Source organism: Lynx rufus, unplaced genomic scaffold (assembly GCF_022079265.1).
Source record: "Lynx rufus isolate CCGP_SWC_20201006 ecotype Redwood Valley unplaced genomic scaffold, mLynRuf1.p SCAF_15, whole genome shotgun sequence".
In the NCBI taxonomy this organism is placed as follows: domain Eukaryota; kingdom Metazoa; phylum Chordata; class Mammalia; order Carnivora; family Felidae; genus Lynx; species Lynx rufus.
In genome coordinates, this window is record NW_025814829.1 from 31818518 (window position 1) to 31836207 (window position 17690).

At 36.5% G+C, this 17690-nt stretch overlaps 2 protein-coding genes across 6 annotated transcripts in view; both read left to right on the forward strand.

The window, feature by feature from the left end:
• RCOR3 (REST corepressor 3) overlaps positions 1-17690 on the forward strand; it is a 53094-nt gene that overhangs the window by 12594 nt on the left and 22810 nt on the right. For all 5 annotated transcript variants that reach the window (XM_047076793.1, XM_047076795.1, XM_047076794.1 and 2 more), the window contains 5 exons: positions 30-82; positions 1954-2115; positions 3539-3663; positions 4419-4497; positions 14596-14814. In XM_047076793.1, the coding sequence (XP_046932749.1) occupies positions 30-82; positions 1954-2115; positions 3539-3663; positions 4419-4497; positions 14596-14814 (638 nt within the window). The remainder of the gene's footprint in view (positions 1-29; positions 83-1953; positions 2116-3538; positions 3664-4418; positions 4498-14595; positions 14815-17690) is intronic.
• On the forward strand, positions 16159-17668 carry LOC124510095 (vesicle transport protein GOT1B-like). Its single transcript, XM_047076798.1, is given in 3 exon segments — positions 16159-17292; positions 17294-17317; positions 17319-17668. Coding segments are annotated over 3 exon segments (444 nt in total). The 5' UTR covers positions 16159-17040; the 3' UTR covers positions 17487-17668.

The window sequence follows — 17690 nt, forward strand, 5'->3', positions numbered from 1 at the left end:
AATAATTGTGTAATATTGTTTCATTGCAGTGGATGAATATATTGCAATTGCAAAAGAGAAACATGGCTACAACGTGGAACAGGTGTGTAGAGAAATGTTCTGATATTAAAGCTTGCCTCAATACTTGCTGAATCCAAAGAATGTCTCCTGGTTGTTTCTGTCCTAAGAAAGTGTAGTTCAACCAATTTTGTAGATACCACAAAAGTCCTAGCAAAGTCTGACCTTTCAGAATAAAGGATTTTGCTTTTATAAACACTTTTGTCTCAAGGACTTGAACATTTTTCTTTCAGTGTTTCTGTTTGTTACTCTACTGTGAGTTCTAAAAGTATCTGAAAGCCTTTAGGATGACTCTGACAAATGTTTACCAAAAAATGGAATTGTTTATTTATTTATTTATGTATTTATTTATTTATTTATTTATTTATTGAGTACAGGTAATTTTCTGTGATCTTTTAATCTAAAAGACCTACAAGTTAAACTTTTTATTGAAAGAAATGTTTAAGACTTTTAAATTTTGAATAAAATAATTCATAAAGAACATTTTTAAAAATCAGATAGCTTTAAAAGGACAGGGCTCCTGGGTACCTCAGTCGATTGAACGTCTGACTCTTGGTTTTGGCTCAGGTCATGGTCTCACGATCTCACGAGATCTCACGATCTCATGGTCCACACTGACATTTCGAGGCCTGCTTGGGATTATCTCTCCCTCTCTCTCTGCCCCTTTCCTGCTCTCTCTGTCTGTCTGTCTCCCAAAATAAAGAAATAAACTTCAAAGAAAATTAAAAAAAATAAAAGATCTATATAGCAGATGGTTCATTATCTCTAATATTGAGGGAATGAAGAATATGAAAAATTAAAAATGAAATAAGAGATTTTTAAATCTCTTCAGCTAATTATTGGAATGACCTTTATCAGAATTAATAGTAAAACAAACAAATTATTGATAACCTGTATTATTTGAGAATTTATAGTCTAACATGGTTAAATACTAAGAAATCATTTCTGTGAAATCGAGATGTTTATCTAAATGTAGTTACCTTTTTTATGAATTTTGAAGCCTTTGATTATATATTTTGTTTTTAATTCTTGACTTTTTGTTTAATGTTTGAGGCATTAATCCTTGAAAATGTGACAGCACATATGTTAATTTTCTTATTCATTTTAAAGGAGTATTACCAAAGTACAAAAATTAATTTTAAAACTCATTATTTAAAAAGTTGCTATATCTCTTCTTAAAAAATGAAATGTGTTAGTACCTTATAGTAAAGGTAAAGGTCTGTGACTTACTTTAATCATAGAAGGGAAAGTTGTGCAATAGTTAGAAATTACCCATTTCATGCTTTCTTATGATTTGGTAAACAAGTCATTGGAGTTATTAATATGCCTCATAAAAATTTTTTGTGTATATTATGATAATGAAGAACTTTAAGAAATATAGTAAATAATAAGGTTGCAATTGAGGTACTCCTTGGAACTATTGAGCCAGTGATATACTTTTAAAAGGTTAATACTTAAAACATGACTATGTTTTGACTGAACACTTCTAGTTTTGTGTTATGATTGATAGTTTCATTCCTGTATTTACTAGATATTTTTCCTTATAGCATGTTTTTCTCTACACATTGACAAATGAGTAAATGTGGGTCAGAGTCTTGATATGAGCCTACAAACCTGCTTTAGTAATTATAGTCACTCTCCTCAGCTCACTGTTTTTCCTAGATTATGCAGCAAATGTGGTATGTAAGAACATTCACTGTTCTGAGGCCCTGTTTTAAAAGAAATAAATAAATGAGGTCTGCTACCTGGGCATCCTTGATTAAAAGCCCCAAACTGTGAGTGTATTTTCAGTTGAAGTCTTAGGCTTAAGATTTTAACCTAATTTGTGTTTAACTCTCTTAAGTGTGATGGAACATAAGTCCATTAAAACCAAAGGGGAATGATTTCTCTTCAAAGGCACTTGGCATGTTGTTCTGGCATAAACATAACATTGAGAAGTCCCTTGCTGATCTCCCTAATTTCACTCCCTTTCCGGATGAGTGGACAGTGGAAGATAAAGTCCTGTTTGAACAAGCCTTTAGTTTTCATGGGAAAAGCTTTCACAGGATTCAGCAAATGGTATGGTAATTTTGGTTTTACTGTGTTTCATACCTGAAAGATATCTTATGCTATCATTAAACACTTTCTGATTATTAAATACAAAAAAGTTTTCAGTCTAATTTCCATTTTTAAAAATATTTGACATTTAAAATACCTATATACTTGCTTATGGTCCTATTTTCTACAGCCATTCTAAAGCATGACAGTTAATGTGCTATTTCATTATAAGTCATGTTTTGTTTTGGCTTAAATGTATGTGTAATAGAGTTATTAAATGTGCTTGTTCTAGGGAAAAAATCATAATTTCAATTTTATTTTTAAATGTTTCATTTTTTAACATTAGGATTTTATTTTCTAATTTATATTCCTTTGGATATGAAAATCAATTTTTAAAGTTCTGTATTTCAATATTGCACAGGTGCTGTTGCCTTTTTTTAAGGAGAAAAACCCTTTATTTCTATTTTTTAAATTTTTAGTATGGTGTCAAAATAATATAAACCTGAGAAGTTGCTGCATTAGTGGATGAATGGATGAAAAATTATATAATGTTTACAAATGTATATAAGTGTGTTCCATTAACTGAAGAGAGCCTTTTTGATTGGGAGTGCGTATCCTTGTTTGCTAGGATGACAAATCAGTGCATGATCATTAGTCATTTTAATACCCAAAGACTTTATTTGGTAGCTAAAGTCTGTTTGTATTATTTATCATCTTAAAACCTGGATTTAAAACAAAATGATTAAAAGAATTCATTGTTAAGAATTGAATAGCTTTTCTTGAAAACATTATGATAAGTGACAGAAGCCAGATATAAAAGGTCACATATTGTATGATTCCATTTATATGAAAGGTCCAAAATGGGAAAATCCATAGAGACGGGAAGTAGATTACTAGTTGCCAGAGACTGGGATAAGAGAAGACCAAGGAGTAACTGCTAATGGGTATGGGGTTTCTTTTTAAAGTTATGGAAATGTCTGGAATTAAAGAGTGATGGTTGCATAACTTAGCAAATATACTAGAAACCACTGAATTGTAAACTTTAAATGGGTGAATTTCCTGGTATATTAATTATGTATCAATTTAAAAATTCCAATTTATAGAGGAGGGAAAAAGTAACTCTTTAAGGAAAATATGTATGAAATGCTAACATCATACTGAGGGACATCTAGGTGCATTGTTACCATGTTAGTTTGTGACATTCTTCTCTCCCCTCCCCCCCAGAACAAATAGGAATAGTCATTCAGAAATGTCAGTGACACAGGTGTGACGGTTTCCTGTGACTGTAACAGCACTTTTTAGTTCTATAATTCATAAAGGTACCCATGAAAATATTTTTCATCTATCACTTTAAGTATCAAAGAATAATATCAGAAATATTATTCATTCTGTTAATCAGTTCATGAATTAAACTTGCTGATATTGACATGATTTTTTTTTCAAGCTTCCAGATAAGACAATTGCTAGCCTTGTAAAATATTACTATTCCTGGAAAAAAACTCGATCTAGGACAAGCTTGATGGATCGCCAGGCTCGTAAACTAGCGAATAGACATAATCAGGGTGACAGGTAGGTTGGATGCTTTTATATAGTTATATTGTTAGGGACATTGGATTGGATTGCTTACATTTCCCAAGGAAGAAAAATTATCACAACACATTGTAAATACTTTTTAACCTTACATTCATGTTTCTGCTCTGACAGGAAGAGTTGAGTGATCAGAAGTCTTAAGAGCAAGAACTTTCTGCAACTCTTTCACTGTTAGTCATAGCCAGCAAACTTGCAGCTGAGTTATATTGGAGCTGTGTTTAACTGTACTCATGATGGCTTTCTTTTAGTATTGCTGTATTCAATACATATTTTAGAATACATTAAGAAGTATATTCTCTAGAACATGGCTTGCCTGAGTACAGTAACCTGAGTAATTGAAATCCACATTATTTCACCACTTTCTGGTGATATAAAATCATTTTGCTTCCTGGTGTTTGTCTTTATCCTCCAACTGGAGAACTGAAATCATGAGTATTATATCAAATTAATATATGTGTTTTCTTTCCCAATGATACTCTTTCTAAATATTTTTCCTATTGGGTCTCTGCTTTTTAGGTAGAAATGTTTGCTAAAATGATTATATGTGCCCAAAAGGATCAATGTTTCCAAATACTACAGAAATTTAAATTATAGAAGCTCATCTTCCCAAAGACAGCTCATGTTTTGTTGGGGAATATTTAGTGAGATTATTGGCAAGGTGTATTGCAATTTGATAAGAGCCCTGGAATAGAATAAAAATGGAATTAAGTTTACTGATCTTTGTTTCTTCTCAGCGATGATGATGTGGAAGAAACACACCCAATGGATGGAAATGATAGTGATTATGATCCAAAAAAAGAAGCCAAGAAAGAGGTAATGATGATCATTAGAGTGCTTATAGTTGTTCTACAAATCCATGCAAAAAAGAATGAATCGTATTTCATGTTAAGGAAAACATTTTTATATAATGGCATAGGAAGTAGTAAGTTTCAGTGTTAGAGGTTTTTGAAAAAAAAAAAGTAATATCTAGAACTCCTAGTTAGCCAGTAGTTTAAATAATTGTTGGTAGGGGGGGACACCTTGTGGCTCGGTCAGTTAAGCATGCCACTCTTGGTTTTGGCTCAGGTCATGATCTTGTGGTGGTGAAATCGAGCCGTGCGTCAGGCTCTGTGCTGGCAGCAAGGAGCCTGCTTGGGATTCTCTCTCTCCTGCTCTCTGCCCCTCCTCTGTGCACACTCTCTTAAAATAAGTAAATTAAAAAAAAAAAATTGCTGGGTTATCTCATCCACTTAGAAGTATAAAAGCCCTGCCACAATCCCTAGTCTTTAATCCAGAGAAAAGAAAACCACCCTCAGATGATATGAGTATAGTATAGTGTAAAATTATGCTTTCTGGTTTTGTTACACAGTTTTTCTTGAAAATACTTTTTTTGTTCCATGTTATAGCAAATTAGAAATTACAGATCTTTCTCGGTCTGTAATGGGGTTACATCCCAATAAATTCATTGTAAGTTGAAAATATTGAAGTCAAAAATGAAATTTAATACACCTGATCTAGCAAATAGTATCCCTTAGCCTAGCCTAACTTAAACATGCTCAGAACATACATTAGCCTACAGTTGAGCAAAATTATCTAGTACAGAGCCTATTTTATAATATAGTGTTGAATATTTCATGTAATTGAATACTGTACCAAAAGGACAAAATAGAATGGCTGTCAGTGAATCAGTTGTTTACCCTCGTGATTGCGTGGCTGGCTGGGAGCTGCAGCTCACTGCCACTGCCCGGCATCACGAGAGAGCATCATACTGCGTATTACTAGCTCGGGAAAAGGAGCATTCGAAGTCCAGTTTTTGTTGAATGCCTGTGGCTTTCACACCATCATAAAGTTGAAAAATTGTAACTGGAACCATCATAAATTGGGGACTGTCTGTAGTAGTGGTATACTGATAGCAGTGAAAATTAAAAGCGGCCTCAAAGGAAGAGACGGAAGAATCCCCAGCTAGAAAAGCACCCATATTCCTCAAAATGATAATAATGATGACTTAAAGTTACTAAGCAAAGGCTAAATTGTTATACACACTCATTTATAAAAGCAAGGAATTATGTAATTGTACAAAATAGACCCAATATTGAAGGGTAAAAGATTGTGTTATAGACAGCTGTGGAATGGTGAATATTGAAATTGGGAGACAGATTGTGACCTCATCCTGTTTAATGACCCCTATTCCTCTTAAGGAACTCACTGCCGTGGCCTGTCCTGGCCCTTGGCCATCATCTTAAATTCTCATCAGTGACAACTTAAGGATCCTACTCTTGCCTCAATTTGATATGTAACTAATTTTCTTACTACTGCTAAATGTTTTCAGATTACTTGATTCCTTAATTTTTTTCCAAGTCTGCCTTGTTTCCCTGAGCTATAGACCCAAGGATCAACTACTTAAATTGCTCTCTTCCTAGTATCTTTTAAGTCCCCATGTCCCTATTTTGCATACCTTCCCTAACCCTGTAAACCCACACTGCTTCTTCAGTTGCTGTTCTTGGTCTGAGAGGCACAGCAGGAGAACATGGCACAATCATGTAAATTGTTGCTACTTAGAAAAAATAGCTTCAGGTCTCTGTGTAGTCCTTAATGCCTGTTTTTAACCTCTCAGCCTCCAGGTTTTCCATTGGTAAAATGAAAAAGAATTGTTCTGGGAATCAGAGAGGTAATATGTATAGAATCACTTAGAGTACCCAGAACATAATAAATCCTGAATAAAAGTTGCTGGCTTTCTGTATACATCATCTACCGCTTCTCCCCCGCCCAAAATCTCAGCAGAGAACTTCATCTACTCCACAGAGAAAATATCAAGCAGGAGCTCCCTTACATTCCAGCAAAGTTTTTGAAGTCAGGGACTGAGTTACATTGTGTATCTTGTATCTCCTAGCACGTTACACAGTACTCATTGTCCACTTCTTTGTCAGTATTTGAGGTGATCAGACTTTCAAAAAATGTTACAGATCTGTCAGTATGAAATGATATCAGGAACATTTACTGAATGAAGTCTGCCTAAATGCCTGTCTCACACAGTAACAAAGGTCCCTTCCCTTGTGCTATATAATTCCATTGCTTGTTTGATCCCGTCTATCCTTTCATGTCACATCTAGAACTTTTCCCATTAGTTATCCCTCTCTATGCCATATTTTCAGCCTTTTCTTTTTTTTTTTTTATTTTTTTAATGTTTATTTTTGAGAGAGCATGAGTGGAGAAGAGGCAGAGAGAGAGGGAGACACAGAATCTGAAGGAGGCTCCAGGCTCTGAGCTGTCAACACAGAGCCCGATGTGGGGCTCGAACTCACGAGCTGTGAGATCATGACCTGAGCTGAACTCTGATGCTCAACCAACTGAGCCACCCAGATGCCCCTCAGCTTTTTCATTGCAGCTCAAAAGTATGTCCAGGTCTTCTGTTTAAAAGCATAACTATCTTGGGGTGCCTGGGTGACTCTGTTGGTTGGTTAAGAATCTGACTCTTGATTTCAGCTCAGGTCACAATTTTGAGGTCATGAGATCGAGCCCCACCACAACCGAGCCCCACATCAGACTCTATACTGAGTGTGGAGCCTGCTTTGGATTCTCTCTCTCTCTCTCTCTCTCTCTCTCTCTCCCTCTCTCCTGCTCTTCTCCCCTGCTTGTGTGCACTCACTCGCTCGCTCGCTCTCACTCAAGTAAAAAATAATAGAAAAGCATAAGTATCTCTCTACCAGTCTAGAAGAAACTCTCCTCCTTAGTACTACTTCACTCTTGACTTTGCTTCAGTCAGGCTTCTGTCTTTTCACTTCACTGAAACTATGGACAGAGGTCACCAGTGACCTAACTGCCATATCCAGTGATTGATTGTTCATTGTATTCTACTTGTGCTTTCTTTATCATTTCAAGTAACTCACCCCTCGCTTCTTCCTGAAAATCTGTTCTTTGATTTTTGTAACACGGTTCCGCGATTCTTGTCTACTTTTTAAACTGTTGTGTCTCAATTTTGGTGACTTTTTTTCTTTTTCAGTTACTATTTTAAACTATACTATTCTATACTTTCTCAATTCTGTTTGTTTTGTCATTGTTTTTAATTTTTTCTCTCAAGTATAAATTTTGTCCTTTTCTTTATGTTGTATGCCATTGCCTTATTTTCAGGTTTTCATCTCTTTGAATTACTGGAATGTTCTGTCTTCTCTCCTTGCTTCCAGACTTTTCCCACCACCCCTTCCAGTCTGTTCTTTAACCCTATTACTGAAGCAATCTTTTGAAAACCAAATTTACTGCTGGCAACCTTTTCATGGCTTTGTAGGATTAGGATAAAACACAAAGCTCTCTAGTGAGGCATTCCCTACCCCACCCCACATATTTCAAATTACTAGCAGTGTTTTAGATAAGTTTTTTAGTTCCCTGGCTTTTGTCCTGTGGTTATGTTGGTTCTCTCTTTTTCTGGAATTCTCTTTCTTCCCAAACCTGCCTAGCTGTGCTGATATCTCAGAGCCTGGAACCTGTTTCAGATTCTGTGTCTCCCTCTCTCTCTGCCCCTCCCCCCCACATGCTCTGTCTCTCTCAAAAAATAAATAAACACTTAAAAAAAAATTTTTTAAGCGTTCTTTTGGAACAGAGCTTCTCAGGTTTAGCAGGTTTTAATATTGCACCCATAAGGGGCATGTAGAAATTATGGAGGGGTTTGCGTTATTACGATGATTGTAGAGCACTGCCAGTATGTGGTGGGAAAGGCATGCCCACCAGCTCTCCTGCAATGCACAGCACAGATTTTTCCCACCAAAATGCCACCAGTGACTTGACGGAGTAATACCCTAGCAGTATTTGGAATGGAATTATTCTAGGGTATAACCATGTTCAGCTTTACTGGGTAATGGCAGACCATTTTCCACATTTGATGTACAGTCAACCCTTGAACAACATGGGTTTTGAACGCTGTGGGTCCACTTACATGCAGATGTTTTCAATAAATCCAGTACTGTAACGTTTATTTTTTTCATAACATTTTCTTTTTTCTAGCCAAGTTTATTTTAAGAATGCAGTGTATAATATATACAACATACAAAACATGTGTTAATTGTATTGTCAATAAGGCTCTGGTCAACAGTAGGCTATTAGTAGTAGTTAAGTTTTGGGGGAGTTAAAGGTTACATACAGATTTCCGACTACAAGGAAGGTCAGTGCACCCATCCCCTACATTGTTCAAGTTCAGTTGTATTTCTTTTGGGCCATAGGGTACTAATTAGCCACTTGCCAATATGTGACATAATCACTTATAAAATGTTACAGATATGGTAATATGAAATGGTGTTGTCTTCTCAATTTCATCAGATTACTAATGACGCTGAATATTTTTCTGTCTATTGTGTCTTTTTTAGAAAAAATGCTATTTGTGTTTGTTTTTTAATCTTCTTTTCTGTTGGGTTTTTGTCTTTTAAGACAGAATATAAAAGTTTTCTTTCATATTGAATTCTTTATGTATTTTGGATACTAATCCTTTAGTTAAGCATGTTGCAATATCTTTTAGCAGTTTGTGGTTTATCTTTTAACTCTCTTTACGTGTTTTGGTGAACACCTATTTTGTCAGAAGCGTGTAAATATTCAAATTTCAATGTTCTTTTATATTCTTCAAATTTTAAAGTTTTGCTTTTTACACTTAAGTCCTTGATCTGTTAGTAATTTAGTTTTGTTCATGTTGTGAGGTAGAAATCCATTGTTATTTTTGTTTTCTAATATGGAAGTGAGTTTATCTCTTTTAATTGGTCTGCAGTGTCAGCTTTATCATATATGAGGTTTTGTATATACATGGCTATCTAGTCTGCTTGTCACTTAAATATCCCCTGTCCCACAATGTCTTAATTACTATATCTTTATAATAAGTCTTGTTAGCTGATAGGTTAAGTCCCACTGCTTGGTGTTCAGATCCTCTGTGTTCCTCTCTCTCTTTTTGCCTCTCCCCTGCTTTTGTGCACGATCTCAATCTCTCTCAAAACTAAATAAAACAAAAAGAGTAAGTTCTTTGACTTTTGCTCTTGAGGCTTAACAATTCCTAGAAAAGCCATATTAGATATTCCTTTGAATCTACATATGGAAGTGGAGATATACAAATAGGGAGAGATGAAACTTCTGTGTAATTTATTTGTAGATAAGTTTACATTTCCTACAAAGGTATTTATGTTATCTGAGAATAATAGCAGTTTTATTTCTTTTCAATTCTTACCTACCTTTTAATTTCTTCCCTTATTGAACTGGCTAGGTTCACCATTATTATGTTGAAAAGAACATTATGATAACAAATGTTTTTACCTTATTCCTAATTGTAGAGGGCATGGTTTTTATGTTTCAGCATCGACTAGAGTATAATTGAAGGTTTTCAACTTGCTCACATGACTGGTAGTTGATATGCTAGCTGTCAGCTGGCATTCCTCTCTAGCCTGATGGCCCGTGAGTGATCTGAGTGATCTGGCTTTTTACCATGGGCTGGTTTTCTCCAAAGCATTCATCCCAAAAGCACTAAGTGGAAACTACCCAGCCATTTCTGGCCTAGCCTTGGAAGTTATTCAGCATCGCTTCTGTGGGTTATAAGTGAGTTACTGAAGTTGATCCAGAATCGAGGGGAGAGGATATAGATCCCCACTTCTCAGTGACTGGAATGTTGAGGATTTTGATGACATGTTTTGAAACCTCCAGGTTTAGAATATGGAATATTCAGAAATGTTTTTCCTTATGTGCTTGAGAAGAATATATACCCTTTTGGTTACAGGATTCTGTCTGTGTCTATTAATTGTAGCCTGTCCGTTCTGTGCTTGAAGTCTATGTTCTCTTACTGCTTGCTTCCTTGCTAGCATGGTTTTTGTTATCTGCTTACTGATCAATTAATTGAGAAGTGATGTTTTTGTGATATTTTATGTTTTGAAGCTATTATTAGGTGCATAGAAGTCTAGAATTATTTTATCTTGCTGTTGAATCGAACCTTTTATCAATATGTAATGACCCTTTCATCTCTTGTAATGTGTTCTGCTTTAAAGATTATTTTGCCTGGTATCTTTCATTTATTAAGTATTTACCTGGTATCTCTCTATTATTTTCTTTCAGCATTTCAACAGTGTTCTCTGTGAATCACTGATCTATGTGTATTTTTGTTCTTTCTTGTTCTTACCTTTTGACTTGTTTTTTCTAGTTTTGTTTCTCTTCCTTCATGGCTCGCTTTTTTTTTTTTTTTTTTTGGCATTAAGACTGCAATTCCTGTTCCATTTTTTTAGTCTCTGCTAGTTTGGGATGTTTCTATATTTCTATTCTTATTGTGTACCCTGGAAAATTTTCCTGCATGTTTAACTTGGTGGAGGCTTTTTTGGTTTTTGTTTTTTGAAATAGGCTACACACCCAGTGTGAAGCCCAATGCAGGGCTTGAACTCAAGACCCTGAGATCAAGACCTGGGCTGAGACCAAGAGTCAGACGCTTAACTGACTGAGCCGCCCAGACACTCTCCTGCATATTTAACTTAACATCTAAATTAATGACTTTCTGATTAATACAAGGCCTTTAGAATGTGTTGACTTTATTCACTACCCTCCTCATTTATATGCTGTTTTTGTCTAATTTAAGTTACATCTTGTTTTTTAAAATCTCATATAGTTGTTCTTTATTTACATTTATACACGTGTTTAAAATTTACTCATTATTCTTTCTTGAATTTTAGACATTTCTTCAAAAATCATTTCCCCTTGTCCTGAAGTGTATGTATCTTCTACAAGTTAAATTTGTGAGAATCTGTTACTTATAAACACAGTTAGTTTTGGTATGTCTACAATGTCTATATCTCTCTTGTTCTTGAAACCCTGGTTTTGCTGGGATTAGACTCCTAGGTTGACAGTTAATTATTTGAATATAATATTCTACTGCTTCTCATTTCTATTGTTGCTGCAGAGAAGTCTGCTGTCAGGCTAATTATCATTCCTTTGGAGGTAATTTGTCTTTTTCTCTGTTTTTATGGTCTCTTCTTTGTCTTTTTTTTTTTTTTTAAGTTTATTTTGAGAGAGAGAACACGGGCACGTGTGTGGTGTGGGAGACGGCAGAGAGAGAAATCCCAAGCAGGCTCCACACCACCAGGAGTACGGAGCCTGATGTGGGGCTCAAACTCACACTGTGAGATCATGACCTGAGCTGAAGTCGGATGCTTAACTGACTGAGCCACACAGGCACATGTCTACTTTGTCTTTAACGGTGTTTCACTTTTTTTTTTTTTAATGTTTATTTTTGAGAGAGAGACAGAGTGTGAGCAGGGAGGGTCAGACAGAGAGAGGGAGACATAGATCCAAAGCAGGCTCCAGGCTCTGAGCTGTCAGCACAGAGCTTGACGCTGGGCTCGAACTTGTCAACCAGGTGATCATGACCTGAGCCGAAGTCAGACACTTAACCAACTGAGCCACCCAGGCACCCCAGTGGTGTTTCACTTTAATGTATCTGTGTGGAGCTGGGGTTTTTTGTTGTTGGTGTTTTTGTTGTGTTGTGTTTTGTTTTGTTTTGTTTGTTTTTGTTTTGTTTTGTTTTTTGTAAACTTGTTTTGGATTCATTGTATTTCCTGAATCCTATGTCTTAAGTTCTGTAAAATTCTCACTGGTTGCCTCTTTGAATATTATGTCTTCCTCATTCTCCCTATTCTTTCCTTTGGGAATCATTTTAATGGACTTTAATATGTCTCTTAACCATCTCATTTTCCATCTTTTTGTCTTTCCATATTTCTGTACTGCATTATGGTCATTTTTACATGTGTGCAGTTGCTGCTGTTCTTCTGAGCTCTAATTTTCTGAGTTTCTAATCACGGAATTTCTAATCTTCTTTATACTATTTTTTTTTTTTATTTCTAGATGTTCTATTCAGTTCTTTTGCATATCTGCTTAGTCAGTTCTGATAGACTCATAAAAGAATGTTCCATATTTTCAATTCTGTCATTTATTTCTTTACGCACATGTAACACGTTGTATTTTCTTTATCCAGTAATTCTAATATCTTCAATCTTTGCAGATCTAATTCTGTTGTTCTGCTGTCTGTCACTCATGGGACTTGTTTGCAGTTTGTGGTTGGGAGCTCATTTTCCTTGGAACATACTTGTGGAAAATTTTGAGATGTGGGTTTAAAATTCATTCTTCTAAGGGGTACCTGGTTGGCTCAGTTGGTTAAGCATCCGACTCTTGGTTTCAGCTCATGTCATGATCTCACGGATTTGTGAGTTCAAGCTCCACAGCACGGAGCCCACTTGGGATTCTCTTTCTCGCTCTCTCTGCCCTTCCCCCACATGCACATGGATGCTCTCTCTCTCTCAAAATAAATAAACTTTAAGAAAAAATAAATAAAATGCATTCTTCTAGAGACACTTTGCATTTGTTTTTGCTAAATGTCTGAAGGCCCTACCAACCTGAGGCTCGCTCTTTCTTTCTTTCTCTCTCTCTCTCTCTCTCTCTCTCTTTCTAATTTATTTATTTTTAAGAGAGAGAGAGTGTAAGGGAGGGGCAGAGAGAGAGGGAGACAGAGGATCCAAAGCAGGGTCTGCACCGAGAGCACATAGCCGGATCAGGGCTCAAACTCACAGTGAGATCATTACCTGAGCTGAAGTCTGACCCTTAACCAACTGAGCCACATAGATGTCCCCCAGTGTGAGACACCTGTTGTCCATTGAAGCATGGGTGTTAGGCAAGTGCCAGCTCCTGCATACTCACTTATCCCCTTGGATTCCTTTTCTAAAGAATTGGAGCATTAAATCTGTTCAGTTGAAATTAGGTGCCATTCAACCTAATGGGCAGTTTCAAATGGATTCCTGTCTCAGAAGCACAGAATAACATTGTATTTTTATGTCACACTTTAAGAATATTGAAAGTAACAATGAAATCCTACTTAACATTTCATGGTCATTATTATTAGGACTGTCTTAACCTCTTCCAAAATACAAATTCACATCATATTTTATTCACAGATAAATAGATTTAGAGTTTAGAAATGTCAAGTTTAAGATAATTCTGTGTCGGGGCACCTGGGTGGCTTAGTCAGTTAAGTGTCCGACTTTGGCTCAGGTCATGATCTCACGGTTCTGAGTTCGAGTCCTGCGTTGGGCTCTGTGCTGACAGCTCAGAGCCCGGAGCCTACTTCAGATTCTGTATCTCCTTCTCTCTCTCTACCCCTCCCCCACTTATGCTCACTCGCTCGCTCTCTCAAAAAATAAACATTTAAAAAAATAAGAGGGGTGCCTGGGTGGCTCTGTCGGTTAAGCATCCGACTTCGGCTCAGGTCATGATCTCATGGTTCATGGGTTCGAGCCCCGCGTCGAGCTCTGTGCTGATGGCTCAGAGCCTGGAGCCTACTTTGGATTCTGTGTTTCCCTCTCTCTCTGCTCCTCCCCCACTCATGCTCTGTCTCTCACTCTCTCAAAAATAAAATAAACATTAAAAAAATTTTTTTTAAAAAATAAAAAGATAATTCTGTGTCCTTTTTAATCTTTAGGGGCCTACTTCTCTTTCAACAACTTTAAAGTGAGAATGAAATGTTATTGGCCACTTGTCATAATTCCTAACTTGCTTCTTTTTAATTTCTTAAAATACTTTTGCACTTAATAAGTTATAGCTTTTTTGGCCCTTTATTGCTGAGGGAAATGGTGTTCTATTTTGAAGCAAACAAGAATAGTTTAGAGTCCAACTTATTTTTTCATTTGTTCATAGTCCTCTATAGGCCTCTGGGCTGGAAACCAAACATTTTATTGAGTAGATTGGGTCAGGGATGCATTATGTTGTATACTTTTCTCCCCCCCGTTGGTAAGTGCTGCGTGTGTACTCATACGTGATGTAATGGGTTAGAAGTCTTTTTTAGGTGTACTTAGTGCAGCAGATACTTCTAGTAATAGACTGTTTTCAGGTTATTTGTGCATGAAAACGAAATAACCTGTTACTCTACCTTTATCCTTCTAGGGCAATACTGAACAGCCTGTCCAAACCAGCAAGATTGGACTTGGAAGGAGAGAGTATCAGAGTTTACAACACCGCCATCACTCTCAGCGCTCCAAGTGCCGTCCACCTAAGGGCATGTATTTAACCCAGGAGGATGTGGTAGCAGTTTCCTGTAGTCCCAATGCAGCCAACACCATCCTGCGGCAACTGGACATGGAGCTGATCTCTTTAAAACGTCAGGTATTTCATAAAAATCATTTTTAATCATCCTATCCATTTTGTTTATCCCCTTTTGAAACCTCAGTGAACTTCAGCTCTTTGCACGTTTTCTCAGCTACCTTTTTCAGCTACCTGTTTCTCAGCTACATAAGTTTCAGTCTTTAAAATTTACTTTGTTTCCAAATTCAAAGATGCTTCTGTCTATTCTAAATTTGAATCCCAGCATCACTACCTGTTAGCTCTGTGATACTGGGAAATAATAGACTCTCTGAGCTTCAATTTTATATCTATGAAATTGGGGGTAATAATCCTACTTCTCTTGCAAGTTGTTGGGAATTGTTTGAGATTTTACGCGTAGGTTGTTGAGCAGCGTCTGGCACATTTTGAATGCTCAGTGAGTACTGGCTGCTCTCACCTCCTCATCATTATTACCAGTGGTAGCAGCCGAGGTATTATAAATGTATTCTCATCATAATTAGGTTAATCATGGTTAAGAGTAAGGATATAGGGTCAGTGAACCTAAATTTTGACCCCACCTACATCGTCTACTTCCTGTGTAACCTTAGGGGAGCTGTTTAACTCTTAACTCAGTTTCTTCATCTTGAAATGTGGATAACAATATGATGCTTGGGAAGAATTAAATAAGAAAATACACGATAATGCTTACAGCAGTGCCTCGCACATAGTATGTACTCAGTTAATGGTTGTCATTAGGTCTCTGGCCTTTCTCGGTCACCTTTTCCTCTTTTTATTTGTCTCTGTTGTTTTCCCTGTCTCTTAGATCTAGGTACTCTTCCAAGTCTGTACTTTCTTGGTCTGTATCAACCATACACTACATGCCAGTGACAGCTGAATCTACTTCTCAGGCTGTGACTTTTCTCCCAAGCTCTATATTGCTGTATTTCTAGCTACCTGCTAGGCATCTAATCTATCCCCTAAACATTTCTTTTCTGTTTTCTGTCTTACTGAAACATGAGAATCATCTTTGATTTATCCCTTGCCATTATCACATCCCCCAGTACACACAAACCCAAGTGGTAACCAAGTTGTGTAAGTTTTATCTGAGAAATTTTCTTTAAATCAGTCCCCTCATTTTTAATCCCATCACTACTACCTTTGTTCAGGCCCTTACCACCTCTTATCCAACCCTAACTGTCTTTTGATTGTCCTTACTATCCACTTCTCTGCAGCTCCATGTTATACATTGCTGTCAGCGTTATCTTCTTAAAATACTCGTATGATCAGAATCATTCATCTTAAAGCTCTTCGTTAATTTCTACTTGCCTTCACGTTACAGCACAGGCAGACAGGAATTTATGTTAAGAAATGTAAAATTAATCATGAGTTAGGAAACCACTGAAGGATTTTAAAGAGAAGTGTGACATGATCTTACTTACATTTTTCAACTATATCTCTTCGCATCTTTTAAGTAGTTGCCCTAGAGATTGCAGTATGCCTCTTCAACCTACCATAATCGTCCTTGCTTAAGTATTACAATATGCTTCCTTGGAGTTAATATTATACCACTGTATATAAAATGTAAGAATCTTGCAGCAGTATAGTGTGGGAGCAAGATCGTTTTTCTGTATCCCAAACATTCAGATTTCTCTATCTTTTGACCCTTGTTATTTCCCCAAACTGCTCTTACATTCCTCTTCTCTTCTCCAACAGACTTCTTGAATAAATATCTACCATATTAGCTTCCTCTGCTTTCTTATCATCACATATTCTCTGACCCATCCCAATCTAATTTCTGCCCCATACACTATCCTAATTCTACCTCTGCAAAAGCAATCTCAAGTTTATTTATTAACAAGTTGCCAGATCTCATGCCCTCTTCTTGGTTCTTATTTCTCTTGAATCTGTTACTGCTCAATAATATTTGACACTGACAACCACTTCTTCCTTCTTAGACTTCCTTTCCTTTGACTGCTCTGACGCTGGACTCTCTAATATAGGTAGCATGTTTTTGACTGAATGCTTAGCCTTTAGTTGAACAGTGAATGTATGTAAGACTCCCATCTCCCAAACTACAACACCCCTTCTCCTTAGAGAACTTCTAAAACACTTTGTCTGTAATATTTTTAAAAATGGCTTGAATGGTCTTAAAGCTGGGGTAGGAGTGGCTGCATCTTTCCAGAAGATGTGGTGGTTCTTGCCTGGGCTGCTTCCTGGCGCTTCTCTTGACTTTACTTCACGCCCTGGGCACCCCGAGGTTCTGTTGCAACTGCTCTCACCATTGCAGCCATGATCTCCTTACCAGACACCCAGAGAATTGGAGTGGGATTAACAGGATATGGAGTATTTTTCCTGTTCTTTGGAATGATTCTCTTATTTGACAAAGCACTACTGGCTATTGGAAATGTTTTATTTGTGACTAGCTTGGCTTTTGCAATTGGTTTACAAAGAACATTCAGAGTCTTCTTCCAAAAACATAACATGAAAGCTACAGGATTTTTCCTGGGTGGTATATTTGTTGTCCTTGTTGGTTGGCCCTTCGGTAGGCATGATCTTTGAAATTTATTGATTTTTTTCTTGTTTTCAGGGGCTTCTTTCCTTTGGTCACTGGCTTTATTAGAAGAGTGCCAGTCCTTGGGTTCCTCTTGAATTTACATGGAATTAGATCATTTGTTGATAAAGTTGGAGAAAGTAACAATATGGTAGAAAGACAAGTGAATTGGGGATTCATTTAAAATGTTGTATTATTTATAAAGTCCTTTGAAGAATATTCAGCCCAAAATTAAATTACATGAAATAGCTTGTAATGTTTTTTACAGAAGTTTAAAACTTAGATCCCACCAAGTACCAATAGCAGTTAAAAAGCAATGAAAGCAGTCTTCTAATCAAGTGATCTAAGAAGTCAGCAAGGAAACTGAAGGAGTGAAATCTTTGTTACA